Consider the following 19,530-nt stretch of genomic DNA (forward strand, 5'->3'; position numbering starts at 1 on the left):
AGCGGGGAGGACTTAGGGCCATTTGAGCAGGGAAATCCCAGCAAGCTGGCGCAGGAGGCACTGGCTTCTGGTTACTGGGAACCCTTAACTCTGGAACTTTTGCCTTGTTAAAAGAGGCACAGCTAGAGAAAGGATGTAACTCAATCCTCTCCTGTGCAGAATCCAAGGAAAGACTCCTGACTGGTATGAAGGAACAGATTCAGGTTTTGTGAGGTCTGAAGTTTAAAAGCCTGGAGGTATCATTAAAGAATAGCAACATTAGTAAGCAGTTGGCTGGCCAATCTTCATCCTCTAGATTTTAGTCCATGGTACCCTTCCATTTTCCAGATATAAATCAGCATCTGTCCATTGTGCTTCCAACTGCAGAGAATACATCTGAAACTCTCTGAATGATTTCCCCAAAGTCTCTGCATTAGGCTTGAGATTAGAAGATTACTCTTCCCAGCTACAACTCCTCCTCCAAAAGCTGTTCAGCGGACTGACATTTAGGCAACAGCTCTCTGCACAGAAGTCTTGCCACATAATTCTTCTGACAGCTGTTTCTACCCTTAAATTGACCAAATCATAAAACAGGTACCATTTCTTTAAAAACTTGCATGGGAAGAGGGCTGTTTCATATTCATAGTAGTGTGTATCCAGACATTTATCAAATTCATGCCTCTATTTCTTTTGTTTTAAATAAATTTTTTTTGATTAATAGTCACAACTTATTAAGAGATATCCCACCACCTGGAAGAAAGTTTTGCAATGCACATAGCAACTCAAGTTTAGAGATCAGAATACACAAAGAACTTCTCCTAATAAATATTAAAGTCAAATCACCAGTAAAGAAATGGAGGAAAAGATATGGATAGGCCGTTTATGGAACAAGAAACACAAATGTCCAACAGACATTTGCAAAGATACAATACATGACTAAAAATAAGTTGATGTAAATCAAAACCACAATGCCAGTTCACACCCCTAAGACTGGTGAAAGTATAGAGCCTTACAAGGCTAACTGTGGGCAACAGCGTGAACCATGAGGAGTTCTGGCGAATGATTTAGCATTGTCTGCTGAATTCAAAGATGTATGTGCCTCACAACCCCACCATCCCACTCCCAGAGAAACTTCACACTGGCTCCAGGAGCCCACGAATGTTCATAGAAGAACTACTTATAAAATAAACATTGCAAACTAATATGCTTATTAACAGGAGATTGAATAAATGCATTTTGATACAGTTATATGATGGAATATTATACACTAACAAAAATAACTAGCATTGCAAGTCAAACATTTATCAGCACACTGCTGGGTGGTGGATGGGCCTTCTCAATACCTATGGCCTGTGGTGGTGAGTAGGGAGCTTACTGTGCTTGACTGGCCGCAGGACAAGAACTAGGGCCTTTGTGAAATGGTCTAGGGCAGTGGTCGGCAAACCGCGGCTGGCGAGCCACATGCGGCTCTTTGGCCCCTTGAGTTTTTAGCAAAGGCCAGCTTAGGAGTACCCTAATTAAGTTAATAACAATGTACCTACCTATAGTTTAAGTTTAAAAAATTTGGCTCTCAAAAGAAATTTTAATCGTTGTACTGTTTATATTTGGCTCTGTTGACTAATGAATTTGCCAACCACTGGTCTAGGGAGGTTGACATGTGCTGAAAATGAAGAAGAGTTTCCTAACAGGACAGGCTGGCCAGGATCAGAAGAAGCTTCCCTCTAAGGGAATAAACTGTCTGTCACTGGAGGTGTCAAGCAGGGGTTGGGCATCTTCATGGGCAGTGTACCAAGCACTGGATACCAGTAGTGTAAGGGCAGGGTTAGATAAAGATGGTCTTTATGACCTCTCTTCCACACCCAAAGGCCCTGTGGATCCATGATTCAGTGACTTTGCAAAGCAAGATCCAAAGAGGACAGGACTGAATAAATAACCAATTGGTGACACATCCATGCCATACAACACTGCTCACTAATAAAAGGGCATGGTCCCTGGCACATGCAACAACACGAATAAATCTAAAAAAATCATGCTGAGTGAAAGAAGCCTTGTATGAGGGGCCACAAACTGATTCCATTTATGTCATGCTTCAGTTTCTGACTTTTTTAAATGGGAGAGTTTTAAGGTACTAAGTAATGGAAAATAAATAAAGGCTAAAGACTAAGTGAAGAAGAAAATTTATTAGTATAGAACCTAAATGGAATTTACTGATACTCATGTGGATTTTCAGTGAGAATCAATGGCAATGATTCAGAAAGGAATTTTGTGGCAAGTAGATTTATAGGTTTCACACTTACATAGTTCCATTAATAATATTCAATATAAATTAAAATAATATCAAAGGTCTCCCTTGCCTAGACTATTACTAATTCAAAATAACATGTTAGGATTGTCACAATATTACCTTATTTCATCATAATTACAATTAGTAAAATACATATTTCTTCTCCAATCTTAATGCAATTACTTGCTAATATATTGAAAGTTTTATAACCATATTTAATTTGCCTAGGTTCTGAAATGCATATTGACTCAGTTCCCTTTTCACATTGCACCATGTCCAATGTCAGTACCCTAATCAATGCTGCTGTCAGAAATCACCAAAATGGTCTCACTATAGGCACCTAACCCATCCTCCATTTAGTAGTGTGCTGGAAAATGGATAACGACCAGCTCTTTGGGAGAAGGGAAAATCCTGATTTGTAAGATTTGCCCATTGCTATGGTATAAATACACCCACCATGGCTAATTTCAAGCTTCCAATGGAAGATCACTGAACCTGGAGTTGGGAAGAAATGATAACAAATTGACTCTCTCCAAAAACTGTCTTCACACCACTCCCCTCACCACACCCAATACGTTCTCTATAAGAACACAGGATGAGGTTTTTTTCAAAGATCACACCATCCATCTGGGGCCTGGTTAAAAATAAGTTTTTGGATTCTTTTTACTTCTCCCAATCCTTTTTTCAGTTTTTTTCCTGCTCCTCGTCTTAACAGAGTATTTGGACAAGCTGTTATCTGGAAAATTCTACCTTTACCTTTTCACATAATTTACTGATATCCTTCAGATCTTAGCTCAAGAATTACTTCCTCAGAGAACTTTTCCCAGATATCCTTGGTTATGTTAAAACCCCATATTAAAGCCTTTATAACAGGATACTACCTCTACATTATAGCTATTGTTACATCTACAGTCTTGGATTCCTTGATGCAATCAATTAATGTGTGTCTCCCTGACTATACTCTTAAGTTTATGAGACAGCATGTGGTTTTCAACACTAAATCCCCAGCCCTGAGCACAGTACCAAGAACAAAGCAAATACTCAAGAATTAGATGAGTGAGTAATTGTGTACCTAAAATCATAAATGAATATGCTCCCCTGAAATTTGTAGAGTTGAAGATTAGATGATAAGAGGAGTCTTTGATGTGACTTCTGTAGGGCTACAGAATTTGTGAAACAACTTTATAGATGACATTAGAAAGTACTTAAGCTTTTCCAAATTTAATAATACATTATTCACTAAGATAAAATAAAAAGAGCTGACAGAACTTTAAATGTTTGTTCTTAAGAACCTATCCAAGTAAAACAGGTTACTTTTAGCCCTTCTTAAAAATATGACAATCTGTACTAAATGAGGCATTTGCACCCTTTCAGAAGCAGCTCAATAAACTTTCTTTATGTCAACAAATGAAGCACTACAAGGAGGCCTTGAACCTGGAATGCATACAGCATATTTAGCTAATGCATCATTTCAAAAATTGAAACAATACACCAAATGTCTTAGGAAGTTTGGATTTCTCTATATACGATAAAAACATGAAAATTGACAAAAGTAATAGAATAATTTATCTCTCTTATATTCACTTCTATATTTCTAAATTTACAGTGACTATAAAATCCCTTTATTTCAGATGTTGAGTCATGATATGTATAAACAGAGTACATGCATTTCAACAAACATCTATATATATAAAAAGCCAGCGACCATAATGGTCATAATGACCCTAACGACCGGTCACTATGACGCCCACTGTGGCCAGCGAACTGGCCCAATCAGGGGGTGGGGCCAGCTGACCAACCTCGCGGCCCCTCTCCACTGCCAGCCCACCCCTGATCGGACTATTCCACTATTCCACCCCGTTTAAGAGCGGGCTGCCGGACAAACGCCCCCTCCCATCCTCCCGGCCAGCCCTGCCCCCAATCAGCCGGCCCCACCATGATAGGCCCACAGCCCCTCCCTCCAGCCGGTCCACCCCTGATCGCACCCTCCACCTCAATAGGGGGCAGGGCTGACCGGCCAACCTCCTGAAGCCCCTCCTCCTGGCTGGCCATGCCCCCAATAGGCCCCCACCACCATGATTGGCCTGCAGCCCCTCCCCTGGCCGGCCCCACCCCTGATCACCCACCCCACCTCAGTAGGGGGTGGGGCTGGCCCACCAACCTCCTGCAGCCCCTCTCCCAAACCGGCTCCACCCCAGATCAGGCCCCCCCCAACCCAATAAGAGGCAGGGCTGGCCAGCCAACCTCCTACAGCCCCTCCCTCTGGCTGCCCCACCCCTGATCATACCCCCCACACCAATAGGGGGTGGGGCCAGCCAGCCACCTCCCTAACCCCATCCCAGCTGGCCCTGATCCCTATAGGCCCCCACTACCCTGATTGTCCTACAGCCCCACCCCCAGCCAGCCCCCTCCTGATTACCCCCCCAAGCCAATAGGGGGTGGGGCCAGCCCGCCAACCTCTTGCAGCCCCTCCCCCTGGCCACCCCACCCCTGATCATAACTTCCACCCCACTAGGGCGTGGGGCTTGCTGGCCAACCTCCTCCCCTGGCTGGCCATGCCCCCGATGGGCCCCCACCAACCTGATTGGCCTGCAGCCCCTCCCCCCAGTTGGCCCCTCCCCTGAACACCCCCCCACCCCAATAGGCAGCCAGTTGGCCAACCTCATGCAGGCCCTCCACCTGCCCAGCCCACCCCAGATCAGCCCCCCATCCCGATCAGGTGTAGGGCTGCCGGTCAACCATCCATGGCCCCTCCCCATGGCCTGCCCCACCCCCAAACAGCCCCCCAACCCCAATTGGGGGCGGGGCCCACCAGCCAATCCCCAGCGGCCCCTACCCCCAGTCTCTTGGCCCTGATCGGGCCTGACTGGGGCAGGCTGGCTGGCCAACCTCCCACCATCTCCTCCTCCCAACAGGCCCACCTGATCAGGCCAGACCCCACCCATGCACGAATTCATGCACTGGGCCTCTAGTATTTCTAATAGAAATACAAAATAAAATTCAAAACTAATCATGATTGTGGTTTCTACTGTTCTCTTCAGAGTTTGAATTTCATGTACGTTTCATAAGCTGCTCAAAGCACATAATTGTGATTTGAGAAATGTATAAATTTGAGTAACATGAGAGTGTGACTGAATATGTGGACATATTTTTAACATTAGGATTTTATAGTTTTATAAAGCTCTGCTTTGATCCCAATACCCCATGCTTATAACAAATAACTGAAAACTGTACACTCTTTTTGATCCTAACACCCCATGCTTTTAACAAATAATTGAAAACTGTGTACTCTTTTTGGATCACAAAGATTTTTTTTCTAGCAAATTTACCCTTTGTATGGTATTCTGAGCTACCTATCAGGCCAGACTAAAAAGTAAAGTCAAATTCATACCTTTGTTTTTTGAATGAAGGTATCCTATCTAATAAAGAGGGGATATGCTAATTGACCATCACTCCATCACAAAGATGGCTGCACCCACAGCTAAGGCCAAGTTCCCATAAGGAGCCTTAACGAGCAATCAGCAGGGACCTGAGGCTATGCCCTCCCCTGTCCCCATGGGGCTTGACAGGGGACCTCAGGCTGTGCTTCCCACCTGGCGAGGCTTGACAGGGGACTTTAGCCATGCCCCCCACCCCAGCACCAGGCCTGGGGACCACAGACCACACCTCCCACCCGGTGGGGCTTGAGGGAGGACCTCAGGCCACGCCCCCTACCCCAGCACCGGGCCAGGGGACCTGAGGCTGTGCCCCCCTGCCTGGCTGGGCTTGACAGGGGACCTCAGGCTGTGCCCCCCACCCAGAAGGGCTTGACAGGGGAACTCAAGGTGCACCCCCAGTGCTGGGTCAGGGGAACTCAGGCCGCGACCCCACCCAGCAGGGCTTGACAGGGTACCTGAGGCTGTGCCCCCCCACCTGGTGGGGCTTGACAGGGGACCTCAAGGTGCATCCCCAGTGCTGTGTTGGGGGAACTCAGGCCGCACCTCCCATCCAGCGGGGCTTGACAAGAGTGGGACTGGCCGCATCTAGCCCAATGGGTCGGGGGGTGGCCAGGTTGGGTCTCATGCGATTTTGAGGTGCATGTGGGTAGGTGGGGACTTGACTCTGAGTCCTGTGGTGCACCCCAGACTCTGACAGGAGGAAGGTTTTCATATACATTTTACTAATTTTCTTTCATCTCTGACACTTTTATTATAGAAAAAGGGCAAATAGCAATATTAAATTATTTCCTCTAATTAATTTCCTTTAATGTGCATGAATTTCGTGCACTGAGCCACTAGTCTTTAGATATATCAACAAGAGAACAAGTCTGCCTTCTCCCACTATAGTGCTCAGAATTAGCTTTCCTTCCCAAAAGATTTAGATATTTTCTCCCTATAACTTGCTCTACTGAAAAATGTATATTTCATTCCTAACAGAAATGCATTATTCTTCCTTCATTCCTTACAGAAAATGTCTAAAAAATTATAAATACATGAGAATATTTAAAAACAATTTGTAAAAATTAGAATATTTTCCTCTAGACTATGACTAAAAGTTGGTAAGGTTATATAAAATATTTCAGTCAAAAATATTTCTGACATTCTAAAATGATATACCAATAGAATGGTATAATTAAGACCAATATTCTGAGTTTATTTTCATGAATTTATATCAATATATCAATACATGTGATCTAATGTTAAACAATCATATGTCTAACCCAAATCCATACCTTACATTAGATAAATAGCATCTGTTGCCTTTATACCACCATTGATCTCTTAGGTGCATATTTTACCACTTTACCTAGATTATGACATCCTCAAAAATACATTATCTTACATATTTTTTCTTATGTAAACTCTAATGTATTCAGAAAGCCCATATACTGAGATTACTGCAGTTCTTAGCAACAGATGTGCTGAGATTCTAATTATATGACTCTTTGAGTCCTACGTTTGAAACACTCAATGGATTTTTTATGCATTTATCATGTAAAGCCTGTACAATTAAAGGGAACATTTTACATAGAGAAATAATTCCACCATGAATTTAAAGGAAATACTAGTTATTCAAAGATAATGTCTCAACTTACAGCATTCTAATACCTTACTACACACACAGTTTAAATAATTATAAAGGTAGTGTTTACAAAACTACATTTCATTTTCAAAATTTAGCTACCAGCTTTAATGCGTGTATACATTTTTGAGGACACTACATATAATACATTTGAGTTTTCAAATATAATTCAATTGGTATATATGAGGTGTAATTTTCCTCCCATTAGACAAAAAAAATGGCTTTTGGAACCTAAAAAGTAGACTATATTAAGAGCAGTTAAATTGTTTTCACTTTTAGATTGTATTAAAACTGAATTACAATCATTACTTTCTGAATTGCTTAAGACTTCTTCTCTCTATAATAAGGATATTAACACTATTTTCATTCAATCAAATATATACATTGCTCCATTTGAACTCAGCATTCTTAGATGTAACATTAAGGGATTTTCTAAATGATTTCAGAAAGAGTAGCAGGCATTTTCATCCCAGAGAACTCTGTCTTCAGGAGTTTATTCAGTAGAAAGACATCAAGAAACAAACATTATTATACAGTGTTATCAACGGGGAAAAATAACAGGTGCTTTAAGGGAACCCTTCCTTACTGATGAAGTGGTCAGCCAGCAATCCTTGGCAACATCATACATCACCTCATTTCCAACCTTAAAGCAGGTATGGCACTACTTTCACTGGAAAATCATCAGTAGGTTTTCCTTTTTCACTTATTTAATGCACACCCAGAAATAATCCTAGTTTATTTGATATGTCAAGCCCATATTGCTCACATTTGTGACCATGAATTTAGTTGTTTCTTATTATTATAATAAAGAAAAGAACTATCATTTATTCAATATAAGATCAAACTTAAATATAAATTAAATTATAAAAATACAAACCAACTTTAAGCTTGGAAGTTTATATTAAAATCTGTTCATATTTTAGACCATTAAATCCTACAACTACAAAATAAGCAACCCAAGAACAGTGCATCCACATTCCCAGGTAAGGAAACAAAGTGCTTCAGACCACTTACCCAAGTTCCGGAGATAAAGGAACAACATGACCCTTGGATGGGACATAGTTCAAACACACGAAGTTGGAAGCCACAGAAGTTACTCATGAGACAGTAGACTGATTTTTAATGTTGTGCAAAATTTACTTCTGCGCTCTAATATGACAGTATTGATACATTCATTGTAAACCACAACTTCTGAGCAATCTAATTCAGTTATCTACAAGTTTTACAAAGCTCTAAAAATCAAATGAACAACTTACTGTTTGGAAGGTTCAGGGAATTTTAGCTCTTCTCCTTTCCTCATTTCTATTGTTGGTTCCATAGGGGTGAGCACTACGGCAGCACATGAGACTACAGAGTTGTATGATTCCTCCCGGCAAACTGTCGTTATTAAAAGAATTCATTGTAAATGTAAAAGTTATTTATTAACTACTCTCACTTTCCTTTTTTCTTACTTTTCCTTTTCAGTCAAATTAAAGAGATAGCTAAACTAAAACATTAATTATCATTATATTATCCTTAATTATCATTTTCTAAACTAAGTCATCACTCACTAGGTGTTGCCAACATTTTACACTTTCATTAAAAAAGGCTTTTCATTGAAGAATGAGAAGAACACAAATCATAACACAGCTAAATTAATCTTTGCAACATGAGCACATCTGTTTAATCAGCATTAAAATCAATGAGTAGGGCCCTAGCTGGTTTGGCTCATTGGATAGAGCATGGGCCTGTGGACTGAAAGGTCCTGGGTTCAATTCCAGTCAAGGGCACATGCCTGGGTTGTAGGCTCGATCCCCAGTGTGGGGCTTGCAGAAGGCAGCCAATCAATGATTCTTTCTCATTGATGTTTCTATCTCTCTCTCCCTCTCCCTTCCTCTCTGAAATCAATAAAAATATATTTTTTTTAAATCAATGAATAGGGCATTACCAGCAACTTAAAAATCCTGTGGTACCCCTTTCTAATGACTATTATAGCCTGCAAACTTAGCCATTATAATTACTTACATAACCACAGATTATTTTATCTACTTCTAACCTTTATATAAATTACATCATACTCTTTTGTTGGTATACTTATTTCAATTTGTTCATCCTTATACTTTCCAATGAATGCTATATATATATGTATATGTATGAATATATATGGTGGGGCAAAAGTATCTATAAGCATGCAAAACAGAGCTTACTTTAGTATTATTATTTTTTTTTACTATTGTATTATTTTCCATGTGAACAGCTATAGAACTGCTTTTGCCTGACCCAATACACACACACACACACACACACACACATTTTATTAGTTATAGACATTTGGATTATTTCTGGTCTGGGGCTTTTTCAAAATGTTTATAAACTTTCTTGTACTATTTTGGTGCATAAATAAATTTATATTGCAAAAATACTTATGAATTGCTCCTAAGGTATGTTCATATGTTTTATGTTCACCTTTTCTCAACTGATTGTACTAACTTGCATTCCCCAAAATAGAATAAGAATTTCAGTAGTTCTGCATCTGTTCCAACACTTGGTTTTGTCAGGTTTTTCTTTTTAAAAATTTAATATTGTATTAATTTTATTGCTATATACAAATTTAGCATCTTAAAATAATATACATTTATTATCATAGATCTTCATGTTAGAAGTCTAGGAAGGCTCAATTGTGTTCTCTGATTAAAGTCCCTCAAGGCCATTGTCAAGATGGTAGCCAATTTTTGCACTTATCTAAAGTCTATGGGTCAAGAATCCATTTCTGAGCTTGTGTATGTTGCTAGCAAAATTTAGTTTCTTGCAGTAGTGGGATACAGGTCTCCTTTGCCTCACTGGCTAGTGGCCAAGAACCATTCTGAGCTCCCTGCCGCCAGTGACCCACAGCCTGTCTATCTCAGCAATGGAGAACGCCCCTCACATTGAGGACTTCTCATGCTTCGAATCTAATTTCTTCTTTTTCTAACAGCTGGGGAAAATATTCCTCTGCTTTTAAAGGACTCATGTGATTAGTCTAGATTATATCCTTTTTTATTACCTCAAAGTCAACTGATTAATAATCTTAATTATAGCTGCAAAATCCCTTTTACCATGTAACATAACATAATTATAGTAGTGAAGTCCTATAATTTTCCCAGTGGAAGTAATTATACCAGGGCTACAGTCATGTGTCATCTTAAAATTCTGCCTACCATGGCTATTCCTATAAATGTATAGTGATATCACATTTTACTTTGCATTTTCTTGATAACTAATAAATTGAATATATATACACACACAACATATATATATATATACACACATATATATATATATATATATGAATATGTGATATGTGCATGGGGCGGGGGGGGGGGGGTCTCAGCCCGGCCTGCACCCTTCCGGTACCTTTTGGGAGATGTCTGACTGGTAGTTTAGGCCTGATCTCGCAGGGATCCCTGAGGATCAGACCTAAACTGGCAGTCGGGCATCCCTCTTGCAATCTGGGACCCTGGCTTCTAACTGCTCACCTGCCTGCCTGATCACCCCTAACCACCTCTGCCTGCCTGCCTCTTAACCCCTAACTGCTTCTGTCTGCCTGCCTCATCGCCCCTAACCACTCGCCTGCCTGCATTCATAGCTTCTAACCACTCGCCTACCTGCGTCATTGTCCTTAACCATCCCCTGCCTGCCTCATCACCCCTAACCGCCACTGCCTGCCTGTCCCATTGCCCCTAACTACTCACCTGCCTGCCTCATCTCCCCTAACCACTTGCCTACCTGCCTGATCGCCCCTGACCACTAGCCTCCCTGCCTGATTGCCCCTAACCGCCTCTGCCTGCCTGCTTCATTGCCCCTAACCGCCTCTGCCTGCCTGCTTCATTGCCCCTAACTGCCTCTGCCTGCCTGCCTCATTGCCCCTAACCACTCATCTGCCTGCCTGATCTCCCCTAACCGCCTCTGCCTGATCACTCCTAACCACTTGCCTGCCTGCCAGATCGCCCCTAACCACTCTGCCTGCCTGATTTCTCCTAACCACCCCCCTGCCTGCCTGATCTTCCTGGTCTCTGGTTGCTCTGGTCGTTCCACTGGTTCGGTCGCTGGGCTTTTATTATATACGATATACATACATATATATTTAATCCTCATTTTACATGATTCTGATATGCACAAATTTCAGTTACATGATTTAGTTAAATAACACCAGATACCACCAAAAATATGTTTCAAATTTCAGTTAGCATGGTATATCAGCTATAACTGTATAAAGTATAAATTTCTCTACTAGCTCTTCAGTCCACACATCACTACACAAATAAGAGATGTGCTTCGTGTTCAGGTTCACACATACTGCTTCTTTCTAAGTCTTTATTATTGGTCTTTATGCTACTCAGTTTAAGCACAGACCTCAAAGTGTGTAGTTGCATTGCTCCCTTGTCTTCCAGTGATAAGCCCATGTGACATTTTATAAAAATGAATACTCTGAAGAAGGAATTTGCCAGTGGAAATAAAAGAGTAACAAAGAAATGAAAACTGTTAGTGCTGAAAATGATACTTGATTTGATCATAAATAAAAAGCCAATAATCACTGATCTAAGTATTCATTTTAAAACTAAGAGATAGACAACAAATTAACTTCCTCTCAATGTAGAAAGAGGAAAATACTAAACACAACATCACACGTTAATGAACAGGAAGACAAAAATATAATGGTTGGGCCATGATCTGAAAGAGAAAGATGTAAGAAATTATCCCAGGTTCTTCAATTTTCCTATAAAAATATTTGCTGAATTATTATTCTGCTTAGGACTAGAGTCTGAGGTATAAAATAGATGACCAGCCCTAGCCAGTTTGGCTCAGTGGATAGAGTGTCGGCCTGAGGACTGAAGGGTCCCGGTTCAGTTGTGGTTAAGGGCACATGCCTGGGTTGCAGGCTCGATCCCCAGTAGGGAGCGTGCAGGACACAGCCAATCAATGATTCTCTCTCATCACTGATACTTCTATATCTCTCTCCCTCTCTTCCTCTCTGAAATCAATAAAAATATAAATATTAAAAATGAATGAATGAACGAATGAATAAAATAGATGACCATTTTTCCAGGCCGAATGGCTCAGTTGGTTAGAGTTGACCCTGTACACCAAAAGATTGTAGGTTCCATTCCAGGTCTGGGCACATGCCCACTAGGTGATGTGGAGGAGGCAGCTGATCAATGATAAATGACGTTTCCCTCATCAATGTTTCTCTCTCTGTATCCCTCTCCTCTTCTCTCTCTGAAATCAATGGAAACATATTTAAAAATTAAATTAAAAATAATAAAATAAAATAGATGACCATTTTAAGCAGAGCTGAAATTGAAACAAACTTGTTGTGCTCAAGAGATAACATTTAATGTTCAGAGTGTTTCAAGGAGGGGCCCTGGTTTCTTCATTGTCTCTCCAGTGCCATAAAGCAGATTTTCTTTCTTTGTAAAAAACATTTTAATTTTTTTCTACTTATTCTTGGCATGAGCTTTGTATCTCTGACAGACAATTCCATCACAGGTGAGAGCAGAGAACTCTATTACAGTTTAAATTTATATTGTTGCCTAACCACTGCTAGAGAAGAATTAGATTAAGAACATTATTGATTTACTTCTCTGAGATAACACTTGCTTATTCAATAAACATTTAGTGAGCTACTGATATGTTCTCAGAAACATGCTGAATTGATAGGGTTCAACTCTGGGCAAGAGATAAGTGCCCCCACCCCCAAAAATGTGTTTAATGAAGTTTTGATTTATTCTTCTAGAGCACTGATTTTCAACCTTTTTCATCTCGTGGCTCACATAAAATAATTACTAAAATTCTGCAGCACACCAAAAAATATAATTTTGGCCAATTTGACAAAAAAAAAAAAAAAAAAGGTATCATTTTGATTCATTCATACCAGATGGCTATTGTTGTGTTGGTTCTTGTCGTGTGTTTTTGTTTTTTTTTACAATCTAAGGAAAAAGAGGTCAGTTCCCCTAACTAAATAGGTATTTCATGTATTAAAAATTCTTACTGCACACCAATTGAAAATCGCTGGGTTAGAGATATTTCTCAAATATTAGGGCAGTCACCCCCTGACCAGATTAGGTGAAAGCATCTACCTAGTTTTCTATAAGAGAAAGTGGAGTTAATTTATTAAAAAGAAAAAAAAAAAGAAATAGAGAAAATGCTGTAAGTAAATAAAAATTTCAAAAATAAGAAACATTTGTTTACTCAAGGTAATTTGAATATCATTACTTAATTTGTATGGTCTGCAGTGATGGCGAACCTCTGACACGCGTGTCAGTGCCATTTCTGATGACACGCGGCCGCTGAGGCGGCCGTATGCCGAGGATGAAACATTTATGTTATTTAAACTATAAATATTGTGAAATAATGTTTTTTCCTCAAAGTGACACACTACCCGAGTTATGCTCAGTTTTTGGCGAAGTTTGACACACCGAGCTCAAAAGGTTGCCCATCACTGGTCTAGAGGCTGGAACAGATGACAATGCACTCAAAGGTCTAAGGCATTAAAAACAATAAATAACTAGGCCTATAAGAAAATAACCCCATTAACTGTCCTATAAAAAAGTGACAATTAATGAACCTGTCTGAAGATAGATGGTTGGGAGCTCCATTTAAATGATTAAGCTTTTATATTTAGCTGAAATTAAATTACACTCAAGTTTCAATATCTTTAAATTTCATTATCATGAGGTAAAAGAATAAGTGTAATAAATGCAAGTTAGGCAATTAAGTAATAGAGAAGTTATGACTTCAAAAAAAGTGAATGGAATAATAAATGGGAAGTACACATTTTCCAAACAAAAAATACTTCTAGGTAGTTATAATTATATGAACACCAAAAATGATCAAACCTTCTGAGAGCCTCTAAGTCAAAAATCTGTAATTATTAGGGCAGAGTAGAAATAATTTCTGGTTTCGTTTCATGTATTTATTTTAATTTAAATATTTCTGGTATATACTTATATTAACAATATTAGTTTCCTGTGTATAATAAAATAACTTGGCATTATATACCTTACAATGCGATCACCTCACTAATTCTAGTAATTATCTGTCACCATATAAACTTATCACAATATTCTTGACTATATTCCTCTCCCCTCTTCACCCATCCTTCCACCTCCTTCCTTCTGGTAACCATTCTTTTGGTCTATAAGTCTGTTTTTGTTTTATTTTTACATTCTACATATAAGTGAAACCATATATACATAAAGCACATAGACACAGAAAACAGTATGGTGACAGCCAGAGAGAAAAGGGGTGGGGGAGATGGAGGTAGGCAAAGTGGTTGTGGTCGGGGGAAGGAGGAAGGGCGGGGTGGAATGGGGACAGAAAGATATTTTACTTTCGGTGATGGGCACAAGATGCAGTGTGTATGATATTTTGTTGTGTAGTACACTTGAAACCAATATGGTTTTGTTAACCAACATCACCCAATAAACAAATAATTAAATAAATAGAAATTGTGACACTTCTATTTCCAACACATACTCACATTTTATATGTACTTGCTTACGTTATTAAATAAAACAAAATTCTCATTATATTACAAAAACAAAATTATAGTGAAAGTTTGGATGGATGAGAAAAAAGAACTGGCAAAAGCAGGAAGCAAAGACCTTCAAATTAATTAAAAAATAAATTAAATAACAATTTAAATTTAAAAAAACACATTCTACAACCATATTGTATAAGAATAATATTATCTTGGGAATCATTTTAAATATGTGAACAATTGCATAAAATTATTAATATCTTGAACTAATAACTGATTTGAGAAAGAATACAGAAATAGAAATGAAATAACTATATTCTGGAAATTTTAAACAAAACTATAAAATGTAAAAAGTAACATTAAATTTAGTCAAGCTTATCTCACATGTTCCAAATTTTGGTATTTTTATTGTTGTGTGCCAATATTAACCTTTCATCTTATTAAACTTTTGGACAGTCATCAGGTTTATTAAAAATTTTTTCCCTCAAAATCACAGGTTTTTAAACAACTTTACCTTCTTTGCAACAATTTACTTTTTGTCTCAACTTTTGCATAGTTATTTTCATCAATCTTATATTGTGCAAATATTTTTAGAACAATATTAAAACCTCACTAGTGACAGAGAAACATACAACATTGTAAAAATGTTCAGTTTGTAAGGTTAGCAAGTTTATTTTATTTTTAAATATTTTTAATTGATTTTAGAGAGAGAGGAAGGGAGAGGGTGTTCGTAAAACATCCGTGTGAGAGCAGAATATCAATCAGTTTCGGATCAAGCCCCAAACCCTGGCACATGTACCAACCCAGGAACCAAACCAGCAACCCTTCAGTAAACAGAACAACACCCAACCACCTGAGCCACACAGGCCCGGGGAATCCATTTAATTTAGTATAACTCAAATGCTATTATGTTTGGGGCATGCAAAAATATATCCTTGGCACGTTAAATGCAAGTAGAAATAATAAATGGCTTTCTAAATATCAAACATGAAACAAGTATTTATTAATCTCTCCTGACTGCAGAGTAAGAAACTTATTGATAAAATGGGATTATTTTTGTTTTCATACATAGAAAAATATTATCTGATGAATATTATTAGTTGAACTGTGCAACCTCCCGTTTATATGTTGAGATCCTAAACCCCGGTACCTCAGAATGTGACTCTACTTGGAGATATGACATTTAAAGAGGTAATTAAATTAAAATTAGGGTGGGCCCTAATCCAATATGACGCCATCAAAGCCCTCAGTTGGCCATCATCAACAACTGAATGTAAATAAAAGGGCTTTGTATTTTGGCTGAGGCCTTAAACATCATAGAACAGAAGGAAACTCCCAGCTTTACCCTGTCTGAATTTCTGACCCACAAAAATCATGAAAGAGGAATGATGTTCACTGTTTTAAGCCACTAAGTTTTAGGAAAATTTGTTACACAGAAATAGATAAGCAACACACTCCTATAGAACATTTTTCATTAATAATGAAAATAGATTTTTATGCCCCAGGAGAGACTGTTTTCATTAAAATTATTACCTAAATGATAGGGGAAAGAACAATTTCTTGCCATGAAGACTTGCCCATATGTGTATGTGTAATTTATGAATGAAAACTATAAAAACGAATAGTTTAAATTCTCCTTCAGCTTTTGTCTATAGCTTAATAGCTTAATACTATGGAAATTATATATATATACATATACATATACATATATATATATATGTGTGTATGTATATATATATATGTGTGTATATGTATGTATGTGTATATTATATATATACATATATATATATATATATATATGGCTATATAGTCTGGTAAATGTACTGATTTTCCCAGTTATATTTCTAATTTCAAACTTAAAAAGATCCTTGGAGCTATTTTGCTATAGCAAGTACAGACAAATAAGTGTCTGCTCTACCACTCCCAGCAATATTTTATTTTATTTTATTTCCCAAGCACAAGATGAAATCATAGTTGTTATCCATTCTGGGAAAACGTGCACTATAAGGCCTATATCATTTAAATAATGCTTAACCCAAAATGTCTGTAATCTAATATCATAAACTCTAGAACATAGAAAAAAATAATTAAAAGGAGGAAAAAGAAGGTGATTGATATAGTCTATATATATAAAAACCTAAGCAACTGTTACAACCAGTGACCAGAACAAACCAGAATGACTGGCACAACCAGTCGACCAGTTGCTATGACATGCACTGACACCCAGGGGGCAGAAGCTCAATGCAAGAGCTTCCCCCTGGTGGTCAGTGCACTCCCACAGCAGGAGCGCCGCTCAGCTGACCAACTCGCCCAGGCAGCCCACCAGCTCGGTGGCAGCCACTCACTCCCTAGGTCCGTGGTAGGCAAACTGCGGCTCGCGAGCCACATGCCACTCTTTGGCCCCTTGAGTGTGGTTCTTCCACAAAATACCATAGCCTGGGCAAGTCTATTTTGAAGAAGTGGCATTAGAAGAAGTTTAAGTTTAAAAAATTTGGCTCTCAAAAGAAATTTCAATTGTTGTACTGTTGATGTTTGTCTCTGTTGACTAATGAGTTTGCCGACCACTGCCCTAGGTAGTCCTGCAGGTCCAATCTCTGGAGAATGAGCCAGGCACTGAGGGACCAGCACCACCAGCACCATCCCAATCGCGCAGCCGGCCTCCTGTGCCCGAGGCCCCTCCCTAGATGCTCTGCAAGGAAGAAACTATATAAAAGCAGCCTCCAGGTGGCTGTCGTTACCGGTGCAAATGTCAGCTGGACGGATTCGGATCCCAGGCCAGCAAGGGCATCCCACCACCAGCACAGAGGGCCTATCATGTCCTGGCCACCCCCTACCCTCCTTGGGACCCCACCCATTCACGAATTTGTGCACCGGGCCTCTAGTAGAATATAAAGAATTTGCAAAGCATTCCTTATAGGCAATAGATAATGTCCTCAGGGGAAGGGTAGCTAAACCAAAATGCATTTTAGTGTCATTCTTTCAAGATAAGTGTGTCAACATTATACACTGTAAAGAAACATAATCTACCTGGATTTGTCAAAGGAACAAGAATAAAACCACTAATAAATTTACATTATAATGTTGTAAAATATCTTTTAAAACTTATGGAGAAAATATTCTAATTATCTAATCTAATAATAGACAAATATGCAAATTGGCCGCACCTTCGCTACACCTAAGCCATGCCCACCAGCCAAGCCACGCCCACCAACCAATCAGGACGAGTATGCAAATTGCCCCAACAAAGATGGCGGCTAATTTGCATATCAAGACAGTGTTGAAAGAAGCCAAGAGCTGCAAAGGGGAGTAAAGCTTCAAAGAAGCAAGCAAGCCAGGGGGGCTGGGGGGGGAGGAGAAGGGAGGAGCGAAGTCAGGGCCGTAGGCGAAGGGAAACAAAGGCGGGCTGGAGGAGAAGGTGGGGCCGGCGGCAAGGGCGGAGCGGAGGCGGGGCCGGGGCCGAAGGGAAATGCGGGCAGGCTGGAGGAGAAGGCGGGGCCGGTGACAAGGGCGGGGCGGAGGCGGGGCCGGGGGGTGAAGGGAAATGAAGGCGGGCTGGAGGAGAAGGCGGGGCCGGCTACAAGGGCGGAGCGGAGGTGGGGCCGGGGCCGAAGGGAAACGCGGGCGGGCTGGAGGAGAAGGCAAGGCAGGCGGCAAGGGAGGAACGGAGGCGGGGCCGGGGGCGAAGGGAAACACGGGCGGGCTGGAGGAGAAGGCTAGGCGGGCGGCAAGGGAGGAACGGAGGCGGGGTAGAGTGCAGCAGGAAATCCCATTGCAGGAATTTTCCTGCAACGGGAAAGCTAGTATGTTAATAAAACTATGTTGAATATAACTTTCCTAGATGTTTTCCCATTTATTGGACAAAAGTATATTGAATTTCCTATGTGTCGCCCACATTTCTTCTCCTATCAACCCAAAGTTGTTTCTTGGGTGTTTGTTTGCTTGTTTTTAATGGTGATGATTATTACATACAATGCAATATGAACCAAGGCAATAATGCAAGTTTTAGTTTATAATCTTCATGGAAATTATAAACTAACACAAATGGAAATAGTTATTTAGTAGTCACTTTAACTATATAGTATCCCATGTAATTTAATTAAATAAAAAAGATAACTTATTCAAAAAATATTTGTTAAATCTATACCATATTCTAGGTTCAGAAGAATAAATACTAAACAAAAACAGAAAAATATCCCTGTTCCTTTAGGGAATAATTGCTATTTGATTTCAACAACATTAGAAATGTACTGGTTTTGCCCTTGCCTAGCCAATTTGGCTCAGTGGACTGAAGGGTCCTGGGTTCCATTCAGTCAAGGGCAAGTACCTCAGTTGCAGGCGAGATCCCTGACAGGGTTGTGTACAGGAGGAAACCAATTGATGTGTCTCTCTCACATTGATATTTCTCTCTCTTTGTCCCTCCCTTTTCCTTATACTCTCTCTAAGAATCAATGGAAAAATATTCTCTAGTGAGGATTAACAAAACAAACAAACAAACAAATAAAATGTAGCCGTTTACTACTCAGGTTCTAGTAAGAGGAAATATTATAGGCATTTTTGTTAGTTTTTTTTTTTCTTTTTTCACAAAGATCTCAGTAAATCTTCTGTTACATCTTTTAGTCCCTAATTTTTGTACTAGATTAAATATCATCAACCAATAAGTAGTAACTGAATAAACAAGACTCTTTTTCTAAAGAGTCTTGTCATAGTC

The 19,530-nt window shown here is 39.6% G+C and overlaps 1 protein-coding gene across 1 annotated transcript in view; it reads right to left on the bottom strand.

Annotated features, from left to right (window-relative positions):
* CCSER1 (coiled-coil serine rich protein 1) overlaps positions 1 to 19,530 on the bottom strand; it is a 1,048,396-nt gene that overhangs the window by 915,976 nt on the left and 112,890 nt on the right. Inside the window, exon 4 of the mRNA XM_054727411.1 lies at positions 8,581 to 8,701. Within this exon, the coding sequence (XP_054583386.1) occupies positions 8,581 to 8,701 (121 nt within the window). The remainder of the gene's footprint in view (positions 1 to 8,580; positions 8,702 to 19,530) is intronic.

This window comes from Eptesicus fuscus, chromosome 2 (genome assembly GCF_027574615.1).
Source record: "Eptesicus fuscus isolate TK198812 chromosome 2, DD_ASM_mEF_20220401, whole genome shotgun sequence".
Classification (NCBI taxonomy): Eukaryota; Metazoa; Chordata; class Mammalia; order Chiroptera; family Vespertilionidae; genus Eptesicus; species Eptesicus fuscus.